This window comes from Entelurus aequoreus, linkage group LG17, assembly GCF_033978785.1.
Source record: "Entelurus aequoreus isolate RoL-2023_Sb linkage group LG17, RoL_Eaeq_v1.1, whole genome shotgun sequence".
NCBI lineage: Eukaryota > Metazoa > Chordata > Actinopteri > Syngnathiformes > Syngnathidae > Entelurus > Entelurus aequoreus.
In genome coordinates, this window is record NC_084747.1 from 17,657,870 (window position 1) to 17,672,273 (window position 14,404).

A 14,404-nucleotide genomic window follows, 5' to 3' on the forward strand; every position below is an offset into this window, starting at 1 on the left:
CATAAATATGATAAATAAATTAAATATAAACAAAAATATACACATTTTCACTTTTCTTATTTCTCAAAAAAAAGTCTTGGTAGAAAAAGCTTAAAAAAACAATTATTCATAGCAATGTTATGTTTCAAACCTCTTTGTGGAAGTAAACTTATAACACCAAAGTCAATAATTTCCTTATCACAATAAACTAGGATTTCCTTGTCCTATAAACCTGCATACGAAAGACAGTTCCCTGAGAAAATGAACTTGGAAAAATGATCTACAAAAATGTCTGACACCATCACACCTTTAGTGTACTCGAGATATGTCGTCACACGTCACACTTTACTGAAGTCTCAGGTTGCTGTTCAGGAAAAGTAACAACACTGTCGGCTGGCTGTGTGTGTGTTGCACGTTGACGACGCTCATTCGCTGTCTCTAGCTGTGACATGACTGGGCCAGCTCTATACTCTGCCAGGTACAGGGGTGTCCCAGCACATAGTAAGTTAAAGGCCTACTGAAACCCACTACTACCGACCACGCAGTCTGATAGTTTATATATCAATTATGAAATCTTAACATTGCAACACATGCCAATACGGCCGGGTTAACTTATAAAGTGACTTTTAAAACTTCCCGGGAAATATCCGGTTGAAACGTCGCGGTATGATGACGTATGCGCGTGACGAAGTCCGAGTAACGGAAGTTATGGTACCCGTAGAATCCTATACAAAAAGCTCTGTTTTCATTTCATAATTCCACAGTATTCTGGACATCTTTTGCAATTTGTTTAATGAACAATGAAGGCTGCAAAGAAGACAGTTGTAGGTGGGATCGGTGTATTAGCAGCGGACTACAGCAACACAACCAGGAGGACTTTGTTGGAGCGCTAGCCACGCTAGCCGCCGACCTCACCTTGACTTCCTACCTCTCCGGGCCGCCAAACGCATCGGGTGAAGTCCTTCGTTCTTCTGCCGATCGCTGGAACGCAGGTGAGCACGGGTGTTGATGAGTAGATGAGGGCTGGCTGGCGTAGGTGGAGAGCTAATGTTTTTTAGCATAGCTCTGTGAGGTCCCGTTGCTAAGTTAGCTTCAATGGCGTCGTTAGCACAGCATTGTTAACCTTCGCCAGCCTGGAAAGCATTAACCGTGTATTTACATGTCCACGGTTTAATAGTATTGTTGATTTTCTATCTATACTTCCAGTCAGGGCTTTATTTTTTTGTTTCTATCTGCAGTTAAAGCACGATGCTATCACGTTAGCTTGTAGCTTAAGCATTTCGCCGATGTATTGTCGTGGAGATAAAAGGCACTGAATGTCCATTTCGCGTTCTCGACTCTCATTTTCAAGAGGATATAGTATCCGAGGTGGTTTAAAATACAAATCCGTGATCCACAATAAAAAAAGGAGAGTGTGGAATCCAATGAGCCAGCGTACCTAAGTTACGGTCAGAGCGAAAAAAGATACGTCCATCACTGTCTCTCAAGTCCTTCACTGTAACGTTCCTCATCTACGAATCTTTCATCCTCGCTCAAATTAATGGGGTAATCATCACTTTCTCGGTCCGAATCTCTCTCGCTCCATTGTAAACAACGGGGAATTGTGAGGAATACTAGCTCCTGTGACGTCACGCTACTTCCGGTACAGGCAAGGCTTTTTTTTATCAGCGAGCAAAAGTTGCGAACTTTATCGTCGATGTTCTCTACTAAATCCTTTCAGCAAAAATATGGCAATATCGCGAAATGATCAAGTATGACACATAGAATGGATCTGCTATTCCCGTTTAAATTAAAAAAAATAATTTCAGTAGGCCTTTAAGTAAGTAATCAAAAACATCTGAAAGTGATGCTCGCACCCCCACACGCCGTTTTTTGGTTTATATCCATACTTTTTTCAGAAAAGTGATGCCAAATGAGTAGCGTGTGAGTATCGATATATCGATACCACAGGATCGATACGCACATCCCTACCAAGCAGCTCAATTTTTGTTTCATCTGACATCACATGGACAAAGATAAGACCTACTGGAGGAAAGTTCTGTGGTCAGATGAAACAAAAATGGAGCTGTTTGGCCACAATACCCAGCAATATGTTTGGAGGAGAAAATGTGAGGCCTTTAATCCCAGGAACACCACACCTACCGTCAAGCATGGTGGTGGTAGTATTATGCTCTGGGCCTGTTTTGCTGCCAATGGAACTGGTGCTTTAAAGAGAGTAATTGGGACAATGAAAAAGGACAACCTAAAATCATCAGCCTGGAGGTTTAGTCTTGGGCGCAGTTGGGTGTTCCAACAGGACAATGACCCCAAACACATGTCAAAAGTGGTAAAGGAATGGCTAAATCAGGCTGGAATGAAGGTTTTAGAATGGCCTTCCCAAAGTCCTGACTTAAACGTGGGGACAATGCTGAAGAAACAAGTCCATGTCAGAAAACCAACACATTTAGCTGAACTGCACCAATTTTGTCAAGAGGAGTGGTCACAAATTCAAGCAGAAGCTTGTGGATGGCTACCAAAAGCGCCTTATTGCAGTGAAACTTACCAAATATTAACATTGCTGTACGTATACTTTTGACCCAGCAGATTTGCTCACATTTTCAGTAGACCCATAATAAATTCATAAAAGAACCAAACTTCATGAATGTTTTTTGTGACCAAAAAGTATGCAACCTGACTCTCGCTAGATCCTTGTAGTTCGCTGGGAGTTCTCAATAGGAGATGTATTTCAGAAAGCGGGACTTTGTAAAAAAAAAATATAATTGTCCTACTTCAACCACTCACATGGAAATCAACCCGTGACACTGATGAGCCCGACGCCGGGAAGAAAGAGCCAAAACATCCTTGCCACCAACAAATGCCTTCAAAACCGTTCTCTGTTCATTTTTTAAATAATTAATATTCGATAGATTCGACAAAACAGTTGCAATAGCAGAATCAATGTCAGCACACAACGCATTTCTTCATGAAAAATATTGTCATTAAAAATAAAAAAAAATACAAGAAAATGTTGCAATTTGACAAGAGGAAAGTGACAAGGAAAATAAAATTGGAATATTCTGAAAAAAAATAAAAATAAATCGGAACTTTACCAGTAAGTATTTATATTTTTCAATAAATGGGATCTGAGCCGAGGATGTGGTTGTGGCTTGTGCAGCCCTTTGAGACACTCGTGATTTAGGGCTATATAAGTAAACTTTGATTGATTGATCGATTGTTGTTTGAATCGTAGTTCCGGCGCTACGTCACATCTGTGAAATCCCGCCCGGCGATCCTGATTGGTTCATTATTTTTTGCTATCTGGAAGGAGTTTGCGATGCCCTCGAGCCCAGACCCTTGTGTGGAGCGCAGCGAACTACAAGGGTCTGGCGAGAGTCAGGTTAACAAGTATGTGCTCCAATCACTCTATCACAAAAAAATAAGAATTGTAGAAATGATTGGAAACTCAAGACAGCCATGACATTATGTTCTTTACAAGTGGATGTAAACTTTTGTTTGCGACTTGTACAAACCCCGTTTCCATGAGTTGGGAAATTGTGTTAGATGTAAATATAAACGGAATACAATGATTTGCAAATCATTTTCAACCCATATTCAGTTGAATATGCTACAAAGACAACATATTTGATGTTCAAACTGATAAACATTTTTTTTTTGTGCAAATAATCATTAACTTTAGAATTTGATGCCAGCAACACGTGACAAAGAAGTTGGGAAAGGTGGCAATAAATACTGATAACGTTGAGGAATGCTCATCAAACACTTATTTGGAACATACCACAGGTGAACAGGCAAATGGGAACAGGTGGGTGCCATGATTGGGTATAAAAGTAGATTCCATGAAATGCTCAGTCATTCACAAACAAGGATGGGGCGAGGGTCACCACTTTGTCAACAAATGCGTGAGCAAATTGTTGAACAGTTTAAGAACAACCTTTCTCAACCAGCTATTGCAAGGAATTTAGGGATTTCACCATCTACGCTCCGTAATATCATCAAAGGGTTCAGAGAATCTGGAGAAATCACTGCACGTAAGCAGCTAAGCCCGTGACCTTCCATCCCTCAGGCTGTACTGCATCAACAAGCGACATCAGTGTGTAAAGGATATCACCACATGAGCTCAGGAACACTTCAGAAACCCACTGTCAGTAACTACAGTTGGTCGCTACCTCTGTAAGTGCAAGTTAAAATTCTCCTATGCAAGGCGAAAACCGTTTATCAACAACACCCAGAAACGCCGTCGGCTTCGCTGGGCCTGAGCTCATCTAAGATGGACTGATACAAAGTGGAAAAGTGTTCTGTGGTCTGACGAGTCCACATTTCAAATTGTTTTTGGAAATTGTGGACGTTGTGTCCTCCGGACCAAAGAGGAAAAGAACCATCCGGATTGTTATAAGCGCAAAGTTGAAAAGCCAGCATCTGTGATGGTATGGGGGTGTATTAGTGCCCAAGGCATGGGTAACTTACACATCTGTGAAGGCACCATTAATGCTGAAAGGTACATACAGGTTTTGGAGCAACATATGTTGCCATCCAAGCAACGTTACCATGGACGCCCCTGCTTATTTCAGCAAGACAATGCTAAGCCACGTGTTACATCAACGTGGCTTCATAGTAAAAGAGTGCGGGTACTAGACTGGCCTGCCTGTAGTCCAGACCTGTCTCCCATTGAAAATGTGTGGCGCATTATGAAGCCTAAAATAGCACAAGGGAGACCCCCGGACTGTTGAACAACTTAAGCTGTACATCAAGCAAGAATGGGAAAGAATTCCACCTGAGAAGCTTCAAAAATGTGTCTCCTCAGTTCCCAAACGTTTACTGAGTGTTGTTAAAAGGAAAGGCCATGTAACACAGTGGTGAACATGCCCTTTCCCAACTACTTTGGCACGTGTTGCAGCCATGAAATTCTAAGTTAATTAGTATTTGCAAAAAAAAATAAAGTTTATGAGTTTGAACATCAAATATGTTGTCTTTGTAGTGCATTCAACTGAATATGGGTTGAAAAGGATTTGCAAATCATTGTATTCCGTTTATATTTACATCTAACACAATTTCCCAACTCATATGGAAAGGGGGTTTGTATATGATGATAGCTTCAAAATAGAGGCAACTTGTTTTTCCACTCTACTGCTACTTTAAAGCTACGTCAAATGCGGCAATCTGGTGCATTTACGATAAAACCTACATCCGGAGGTTGCCTACAGCCACAGCCGTCAATGCCAACCCGCTCCTTAGCCGCCTGAGTGTCGTCTTTGTCTAGCTTGCTGAGTTTCTAGTTGTCTGCAAAGGTAGAATTAGCAGTATTTACTTCCCTGCCATCAGGGGATCATTGCAGGATTTATATGTACTTAGTCTGCTTCTTTTGTTATTGTGGTCGTCAACATGACATCATTCCCCTCACTTCGCCAAGGTCTACAATTCAATGCAAACACACGGATGAATAATGCATGCACAGGACAGCGCGAAGGCTAATTCAGCCACAAAGAGGATAGGACATCAATTATGCAAAGTGTCGGTCTGTGTATCATTTTCCACAGGTCCAAATGGGTCTCCTGTGGAAATGAGCGCTGGACGCTGTTGTCGGCGACGTCTCACTTACCAAGAATTTGAGGGGAGGCCTCGTGTTCTTGGATGATCACGTGTCTCGCTCCGGGAGGAACGAGAAACATCTTAAGGTAGCCTTTTGCCGAGAGCGGGGGGTGGGGTGGGAAGGAAGGACAAGAGAGACAGAGAGGGATAAGATGAGCAGACATCATTTGTTTGCAGTGGTGGACATCCCGCCTGCTTCTCTTTGCTCTACAAAGGAGTGCAAGGGGAAAAAAGGAGGACGTATTTATCCAGAGAGAGAAAGAGGCGACGGTTTTCATTCGCATATGAAAGGACTCTTGGAATATGAAGCATTTGGATGCTTTTCTACGAGAGCGACGACACCGACCTCCGCCAAGGAGATCGAGCTGAGCAATCACATTGAAAGTGTAAAAAAAAATCTTACCAAACAAAAGGCTTGTAAAACTCCACTGTGTACGACGGGAAGCGACATGAAGGCGTCAGTTTCTTTCTTCTATTGAAATCCACAGGAATATTGAACTGTTTTACGACCTTTTCTTCGAACTGTCTTGCAACCAAAGGCGACGGCTGTTTACGACCCCCGTCCCCTTTAAAGTCCAAATAAAAGAGGAGGCGTGCAATCTTTCGTCAGAGCGTGGTGAGACACCGTGCAAGGGTGCAGGTCTACGCGTTTCTCCTCAATTGAGCTCAATTGAATTCCGTCTCTGTTTAATTCCTTGCTTCGTGTCTTGTTTAACAGATGTCATCAGTGTTTGAACCTGACAAAATCACTTTTTCCAACTTAGCCGAGCAATCAATTGAAAGCGTAAAAAAAAAAAAAAAAAAAAAATCTGTCAGAATAATTGTCCATCCATCCATCCATTTTCTACCGCTTATTCCCTTCGGGGTCGCGGGGGGGCACTGGAGCCTATCTCAGCTACAATCGGGCGGAAGGCGGTGTACACCCTGGACAAGTCGCCACCTCATCGCAGGGCCAACACAGATAATTGTATCTAAGTTAACACAAAACGTTGTGTTGCCATGAGTTCCCGGCGAGAGGACAAAAGCTGTCTTAGATCTTACCAAACAAAAGGCTTGTAAAACTCCACTGTGTACGACGGGAAGCGACATGAAGGCGTCGGTTTCTTTCTTCTATTGAAATCCACAGGAATATTGAACTGTTTTACGACCTTTTCTTCGAACTGTCTTGCAACCAAAGGCGACGGCTGTTTACGACCCCCGTCCCCTTTAGAAACGGCTGTTGCCATGTAATCGGGGAAAGTCCAAATAAAAGAGGAGGCGTACAATCTTTCGTCAGAGCGTGGTGAGACACCGTGCAAGGGTGCAGGTCTAGGCGTTTCTCCTCAATTGAGCTAAATTGAATTCTGTCTCTGTTTAATTCCTTGCTTCGTGTCTTGTTTAACAGATGTCATCAGTGTTTGAACCTGACAAAATCACTTTTTCCAACTTAGCCGAGCAATCAATTGAAAGCGTAAAAAAAAAAAAAAAAAAAAAATCTGTCAGAATAATTGTCCATCCATCCATCCATTTTCTACCGCTTATTCCCTTCGGGGTCGCGGGGGGGCACTGGAGCCTATCTCAGCTACAATCGGGCGGAAGGCGGGGTACACCCTGGACAAGTCGCCACCTCATCGCAGGGCCAACACAGATAATTGTATCTAAGTTAACACAAAACGTTGTGTTGCCATGAGTTCCCGGCGAGAGGACAAAAGCTGTCTTAGATCTTACCAAACAAAAGGCTTGTAAAACTCCACTGTGTACGACGGGAAGCGACATGAAGGCGTCGGTTTCTTTCTTCTATTGAAATCCACAGGAACATTGAACTGTTTTACGACCTTTTCTTCGAACTGCCTTGCAACCAAAGGCGACGGCTGTTTACGACCCCCGTCCCCTTTAGAAAAGGCTGTTGCCATGTAATCGGGGAAAGTCCAAATAAAAGAGGAGGCGTACAATCTTTCGTCAGAGCGTGGTGAGACACCGTGCAAGGGTGAAGGTCTACGCGTTTCTCCTCAATTGAGCTAAATTGAATTCTGTCTGTGTTTAATTCCTTGCTTCGTGTCTTGTTTAACAGATGTCATCAGTGTTTGAACCTGACAAAATCACTTTTTCCAACTTAGACGAGCAATCAATTCACACATTGAAAGCGTAAAAAAAAAAAAAAAATCCGTCAGAATAATTGTCCATCCATCCATCCATTTTCTACCGCTTATTCCCTTCGGGGTCGCGGGGGGGCACTGGAGCCTATCTCAGCTACAATCGGGCGGAAGGCGGGATACACCCTGGACAAGTCGCCACCTCATTGCAGGGCCAACACAGATAATTGTATCTAAGTTAACACAAAACGTTGTGTTGCCATGAGTTCCCGGCGAGAGGACAAAAGCTGTCTTAGATCTTACCAAACAAAAGGCTTGTAAAACTCCACTGTGTACGACGGGAAGCGACATGAAGGCGTCGGTTTCTTTCTTCTATTGTAATCCACAGGATTATTGAACTGTTTTACGACCTTTTCTTCGAACTGTCTTGCAACCAAAGGCGACGGCTGTTTACGACCCCCGTCCCCTTTAGAAACGGCTGTTGCCATGTAATTGGGGAAAGTCCAAATAAAAGAGGAGGCGTACAATCTTTCGTCAGAGCGTGGTGAGACACCGTGCAAGGGTGCAGGTCTACGCGTTACTCCTCAATTGAGCTAAATTTAATTATGTCTCTGTTTAATTCCTTGCTTCTTGTCTTGTTTAATAGATGTCATCAGTGTTTGAACCTGACAAAATCACTTTTTCCAACTTAGCTGAGCAATCAATTCACACATTGAAAGCGTAAAAAAATAATAATTAAAAAAAAAAATCTGTCAGAATAATTGTCCATCCATCCATCCATTTTCTACCGCTTATTCCCTTCGGGGTCGCGGGGGGGCACTGGAGCCTATCTCAGCTACAATCGGGCGGAAGGCGGGGTACACCCTGGACAAGTCGCCACCTCATCGCAGGGCCAACACGGATAATTGTATCTTAGTTAACACAAAACTTTGTGTTGCCATGAGTTCCCGGCGAGAGGACAAACGCTGTCTTTGATCTTACCAAACAAAAGGCTTGTAAAACTCCACTGTGTACGACGGGAAGCGACATGAAGGCGTCGGTTTCTTTCTTCTATTGTAATCCACAGGAAGATTTTATCTTGACCCGAGATCTACAAAGCGGAGTGGAAGCAGGACCTGATGCAAGCTCCAGGCACCTTTTCTTTGAAATGTTTTACGACCTTTTCTTTGAACTGTCTTGCAACCAAAGGCGACGGCTGTTTACGACCCCCGTATCCTTTAGAAACGGCTGTTGCCATGTAATCGGGGAAAGTCCAAATAAAAGAGGAGGCGTACAATATTTCGTCAGAGCGTGGTGAGACACCGTGCAAGGGTAAAGGCCTACGCGTTTCTCCTCGATTGAGCTAAATTGAATTCTGTCTCTGTTTAATTCCTTGCTTCTTGTCTTGTTTAATAGATGTCATCAGTGTTTGAACCTGACAAAATCACTTTTTCCAACTTAGCCGAGCAATCAATTCACACATTGAAAGCGTTAAAAAAAAAAAAAAAAAAAAAAAAAATCTGTCAGAATAATTGTCCATCCATCCATCCATTTTCTACCGCTTATTCCCTTCGGGGTCGCGGGGGGGCACTGGAGCCTATCTCAGCTACAATCGGGCGGAAGGCGGGGTACACCCTGGACAAGTCGCCACCTCATCGCAGGGCCAACACAGATAATTGTATCTAAGTTAACACAAAACTTTGTGTTGTCATGAGTTCCCGACGAGAGGACAAAAGCTGTCTTAGATCTTACCAAACAAAAGGCTTGTAAAACTCCACTTTGTACTACGGGAAGCGACATGAAGGCGTCGGTTTCTTTCTTCTATTGTAATCCACAGGATTATTGAACTGTTTTACGACCTTTTCTTCGAACTGTCTTGCAACCAAAGGCGACGGCTGTTTACGACCCCCGTCCCCTTTAGAAACGGCTGTTGCCATGTAATCGGGGAAAGTCCAAATAAAAGAGGAGGCGTACAATCTTTCGTCAGAGCGTGGTGAGACACCGTGCAAGGGTGCAGGTCTACGCGTTTCTCCTCAATTGAGCTAAATTGAATTCTGTCTCTGTTTAATTCCTTGCTTCCTGTCTTGTTTAATAGATGTCATCAGTGTTTGAACCTGACAAAATCACTTTTTCCAACTTAGCTGAGCAATCAATTCACACATTGAAAGCGTAAAAAAAAATTTAAAAAATCTGTCAGAATAATTGTATCTAAGTTATCACAAAACTTTGTGTTGCCATGAGTTCCCGGCGAGAGGACAAAAGCTGTCTTTGATCTTACCAAACAAAAGACTTGTAAAACTCCACTGTGTACGACGGGAAGCGACATGAAGGCGTCGGTTTCTTTCTTCTATTGTAATCCACAGGAATATTGAACTGTTTTACGACCTTTTCTTCGAACTGTCTTGCAACCAAAGGCGACGGCTGTTTACGACCCCCGTCCCCTTTAGAAACGGCTGTTGCCATGTAATCGGGGAAAGTCCAAATAAAAGAGGAGGCGTACAATCTTTCGTCAGAGCGTGGTGAGACACCGTGCAAGGGTAAAGGTCTACGCGTTTCTCCTCAATTGAGCTAAATTGAATTCTGTCTCTGTTTAATTCCTTGCTTCTTGTCTTGTTTAATAGATGTCATCAGTGTTTGAACCTGACAAAATCACTTTTTCCAACTTAGCTGAGCAATCAATTCACACAATGAAAGCGTAAAAAAATAAAATAAAATCTGTCAGAATAATTGTATCTAAGTTATCACAAAACTTTGTGTTGCCATGAGTTCCCGGCGAGAGGACAAAAGCTGTCTTTGATCTTACCAAACAAAAGGCTTGTAAAACTCTACTGTGTACGACGGGAAGCGACATGAAGGCGTCGGTTTCTTTCTTCTATTGTAATCCACAGGAAGATTTGATCTTGACCCGAGATCTACAAAGCGGAGTGGAAGCAGGACCTGACGCAAGCTCCAGGCACCTTTTCTTTGAACTGTTTTACGACCTTTTCTTTGAACTGTCTTGCAACCAAAGGCGACGGCTGTTTACGACCCCCGTCCCTTTAGAAATGGCTGTTGCCATGTAATCGGGGAAAGTCCAAATAAAAGAGGAGGCGTACAATCTTTGGTCAGAGCGTGGTGAGACACCGTGCAAGGGTGCAGGTCTACGTGTTTCTCCTCAATTGAGCTAAATTGAATTATGTCTCTGTTTAATTCCTTGCTTCGTGTCTTGTTTAATAGATGTCATCAGTGTTTGAACCTGACAAAATCACTTTTTCCAACTTAGATGAGCAATCAATTCACACATTGAAAGCGTAAAAAAATAAAATAAAATCTGTCAGAATAATTGTATCTAAGTTATCACAAAACTTTGTGTTGCCATGAGTTCCCGGCGAGAGGACAAAAGCTGTCTTAGATCTTACCAAACAAAAGGCTTGTAAAACTCCACTGTGTACGACGGGAAGCAACATGAAGGCGTCGGTTTCTTTCTTCTATTGTAATCCACAGGAAGATTTTATCTTGACCCGAGATCTACAAAGCGGAGTGGAAGCAGGACCTGACGCAAGCTCCAGGCACCTTTTCTTTGAACTGTTTTACGACCTTTTCTTTGAACTGTCTTGCAACCAAACGCGACGGCTGTTTACGACCCCCGTCCCTTTAGAAACGGCTGTTGCCATGTAATCGGGGAAAGTCCAAATAAAAGAGGAGGCGTACAATCTTTCGTCAGAACGTGGTGAGACACCGTGCAAGGGTGCAGGTCTACGCGTTTCTCCTCAATTGAGCTGAATTGAATTCGGTCTCTGTTTAATTCCTTGCTTCCTGTCTTGTTTAATAGATGTCATCAGTGTTTGAACCTGACAAAATCACTTTTTCCAACTTAGCTGAGCAATCAATTCACACATTGAAAGCGTAAAAAAATAAATAAAAATCTATCAGAATAATTGTCCATCCATCCATCCATTTTCTACCGCTTATTCCCTTCGGGGTCGCGGGGGGGCACTGGAGCCTATCTCAGCTACAATCGGGCGGAAGGCGGGGTACACCCCGGACAAGTCGCCACCTCATCGCAGGGCCAACACAGATAATTGTATCTAAGTTAACACAAAACGTTGTGTTGCCATGAGTTCCCGGCAAGAGGACAAAAGCTGTCTTAGATCTTACCAAACAAAAGGCTTGTAAAACTCCACTGTGTACGACGGGAAGCGACATGAAGGCGTCGGTTTCTTTCTTCTATTGTAATCCACAGGATTATTGAACTGTTTTACGACCTTTTCTTCGAACTGTCTTGCAACCAAAGGCGACGGCTGTTTACGACCCCCGTCCCCTTCAGAAAAGGCTGTTGCCATGTAATCGGGGAAAGTCCAAATAAAAGAGGAGGCGTACAATCTTTCGTCAGAGCGTGGTGAGACACCGTGCAAGGGTAAAAGTCTACGCGTTACTCCTCAATTGAGCTAAATTTAATTCTGTCTCTGTTTAATTCCTTGCTTCTTGTCTTGTTTAATAGATGTCATCAGTGTTTGAACCTGACAAAATCACTTTTTCCAACTTAGCTGAGCAATCAATTCACACATTGAAAGCGTAAAAAAATAAAATAAAATCTGTCAGAATAATTGTATCTAAGTTATCACAAAACTTTGTGTTGCCATGAGTTCCCGGCGAGAGGACAAAAGCTGTCTTTGATCTTACCAAACAAAAGGCTGGTAAAACTTCACTGTGTACGACGGGAAGCGACATGAAGGCGTCGGTTTCTTTCTTCTATTGTAATCCACAGGAAGATTTTATCTTGACCCGAGATCTACAAAGCGGAGTGGAAGCAGGACCTGACGCAAGCTCCAGGCACCTTTTCTTTTAACTGTTTTACGACCTTTTCTTTGAACTGTCTTGCAACCAAAGGCGACGGCTGTTTACGACCCCCGTCCCCTTCAGAAACGGCTGTTGCCATGTAATCGGGGAAAGTCCGAATAAAAGAGGAGGCGTACAATCTTTCGTCAGAGCGTGGTGAGACACTGTGCAAGGGTACAGGTCTACGCGTTTCTCCTCAATTGAGCTAAATTGAATTCTGTCTCTGTTTAATTCCTTGCTTCTTGTCTTGTTTAATAGATGTCATCAGTGTTTGAATCTGACAAAATCACTTTTTCCAACTTAAATGAGCGATCAATTCACACATTGAAAGCGTAAAAAAATAAAATAAAATCTGTCAGAATAATTGTATCTAAGTTATCACAAAACTTTGTGTTGCCATGAGTTCCCGGCGAGAGGACAAAAGCTCTCTTTGATCTTACCAAGCAAAAGGCTTGTAAAACTCTACTGTGTACGACGGGAAGCGACATGAAGGCGTCGGTTTCTTTCTTCTATTGTAATCCACAGGAAGATTTTATCTTGACCCGAGATCTACAAAGCGGAGTGGAAGCAGGACCTGACGCAAGCTCCAGGCACCTTTTCTTTGAACTGTTTTACGACCTTTTCTTTGAACTGTCTTGCAACCAAAGGCGACGGCTGTTTACGACCCCCGTCCCCTTCAGAAACGGCTGTTGCCATGTAATCTGGGAAAGTCCAAATAAAAGAGGAGGCGTACAATCTTTCGTCAGAGCGTGGTGAGACACTGTGCAAGGGTACAGGTCTACGCGTTTCTCCTCAATTGAGCTAAATTTAATTCTGTCTCTGTTTAATTCCTTGCTTCTTGTCTTGTTTAATAGAGGGTTTGAACCTGACAAAATCACTTTTTCCAACTTAATAAAACCAATAAAAATGTATGCTTAACATAATGGGATTTTTTATGTTTTTGGTTTGTGAACATGTTGCACAAGAGCAACATTAAACAAAACGCAGCAGCAACAGAACCAATGTCCTAGTAGCACAAACTGTTTAGTCCCAATCCGATATTGACATCAGATATCTGTCATGATCCGTGGCCCGGATCATGTTTTGTTATTTTCTGTTAGTTTTGGACTCCCTGAGTTCCTGTTTGTGCACCTCTGGCTTTGTTTTAGTTTCCATGGGGATTCATTGGGTTCACCTGCCTCTGGTTAGTGGCCGGCACGCTCACCTGTTGTCGACCACTAATCAGAGAGCTATTTATTCACCTCCCTCGCCACGCCCAGTCTGGCTTCATTGTTTGCTTCATGCAACGAGTGACGTTAATATTTCTTGACTCCCAGTTTATGCTTCCTGAGCTAACTTGGTACCTCAGCTTCCCGTGCGATCGGCACGTTTTTCCTTCTGTTTGTTTTCTGTTTTTGGTTGGTGTTTGATTTTGAAGATTAAATCATGTTCCTACCTGCACACCTTGTCCGAGTGGTCCGCCTGCATCCCGGGGGAACAAACCCCGCAGTAAATTGCGACCCCCCCCCCCCTCCGCCGTGACAATATCGGTTTGATATCGGGGAAAAAAAATGGTGGTTCAATCGGCTCGTATCTAAACATTTACTTGTGTAAAGTTAACATCTGAGTAAGCACACGCGGTTGGCACCCTCCCGCCACCCTGAAAAGGACAAGCGGTAGAAACTGGATGGATGAGTTGCTCTTATGTATGACTGCCATCTACTGGTCACATTTAACATTATACAAAATAAAATTTGAGAAAATTTAAGGATTTTAAGCGCGCCTTGTAGTCCGAAAAATAAGGTAGATACTATTGCAGGGGTGTCCAAAGTGCGGCCCGCAGCTAATTGTTTACCGGCCCGCCACACATTCTGGAAATACTATTGTAAAAATAAAAAATAACATTAAAAAAAGTGGAATGAGGTGAAATCTAACGAGAAAAAGTTGCAATGTTGACACAAAAGCTGCCATACAGGCTGTTTTTTTTTCTT

The 14,404-nt window shown here is 42.9% G+C and overlaps 1 protein-coding gene across 1 annotated transcript in view; it reads right to left on the minus strand.

The window, feature by feature from the left end:
- Positions 1–14,404, minus strand: part of adamts3 (ADAM metallopeptidase with thrombospondin type 1 motif, 3) — a 452,399-nt gene that overhangs the window by 58,022 nt on the left and 379,973 nt on the right. The window contains exon 15 of the mRNA XM_062024353.1: positions 5,576–5,656. Within this exon, the coding sequence (XP_061880337.1) occupies positions 5,576–5,656 (81 nt within the window). The remainder of the gene's footprint in view (positions 1–5,575; positions 5,657–14,404) is intronic.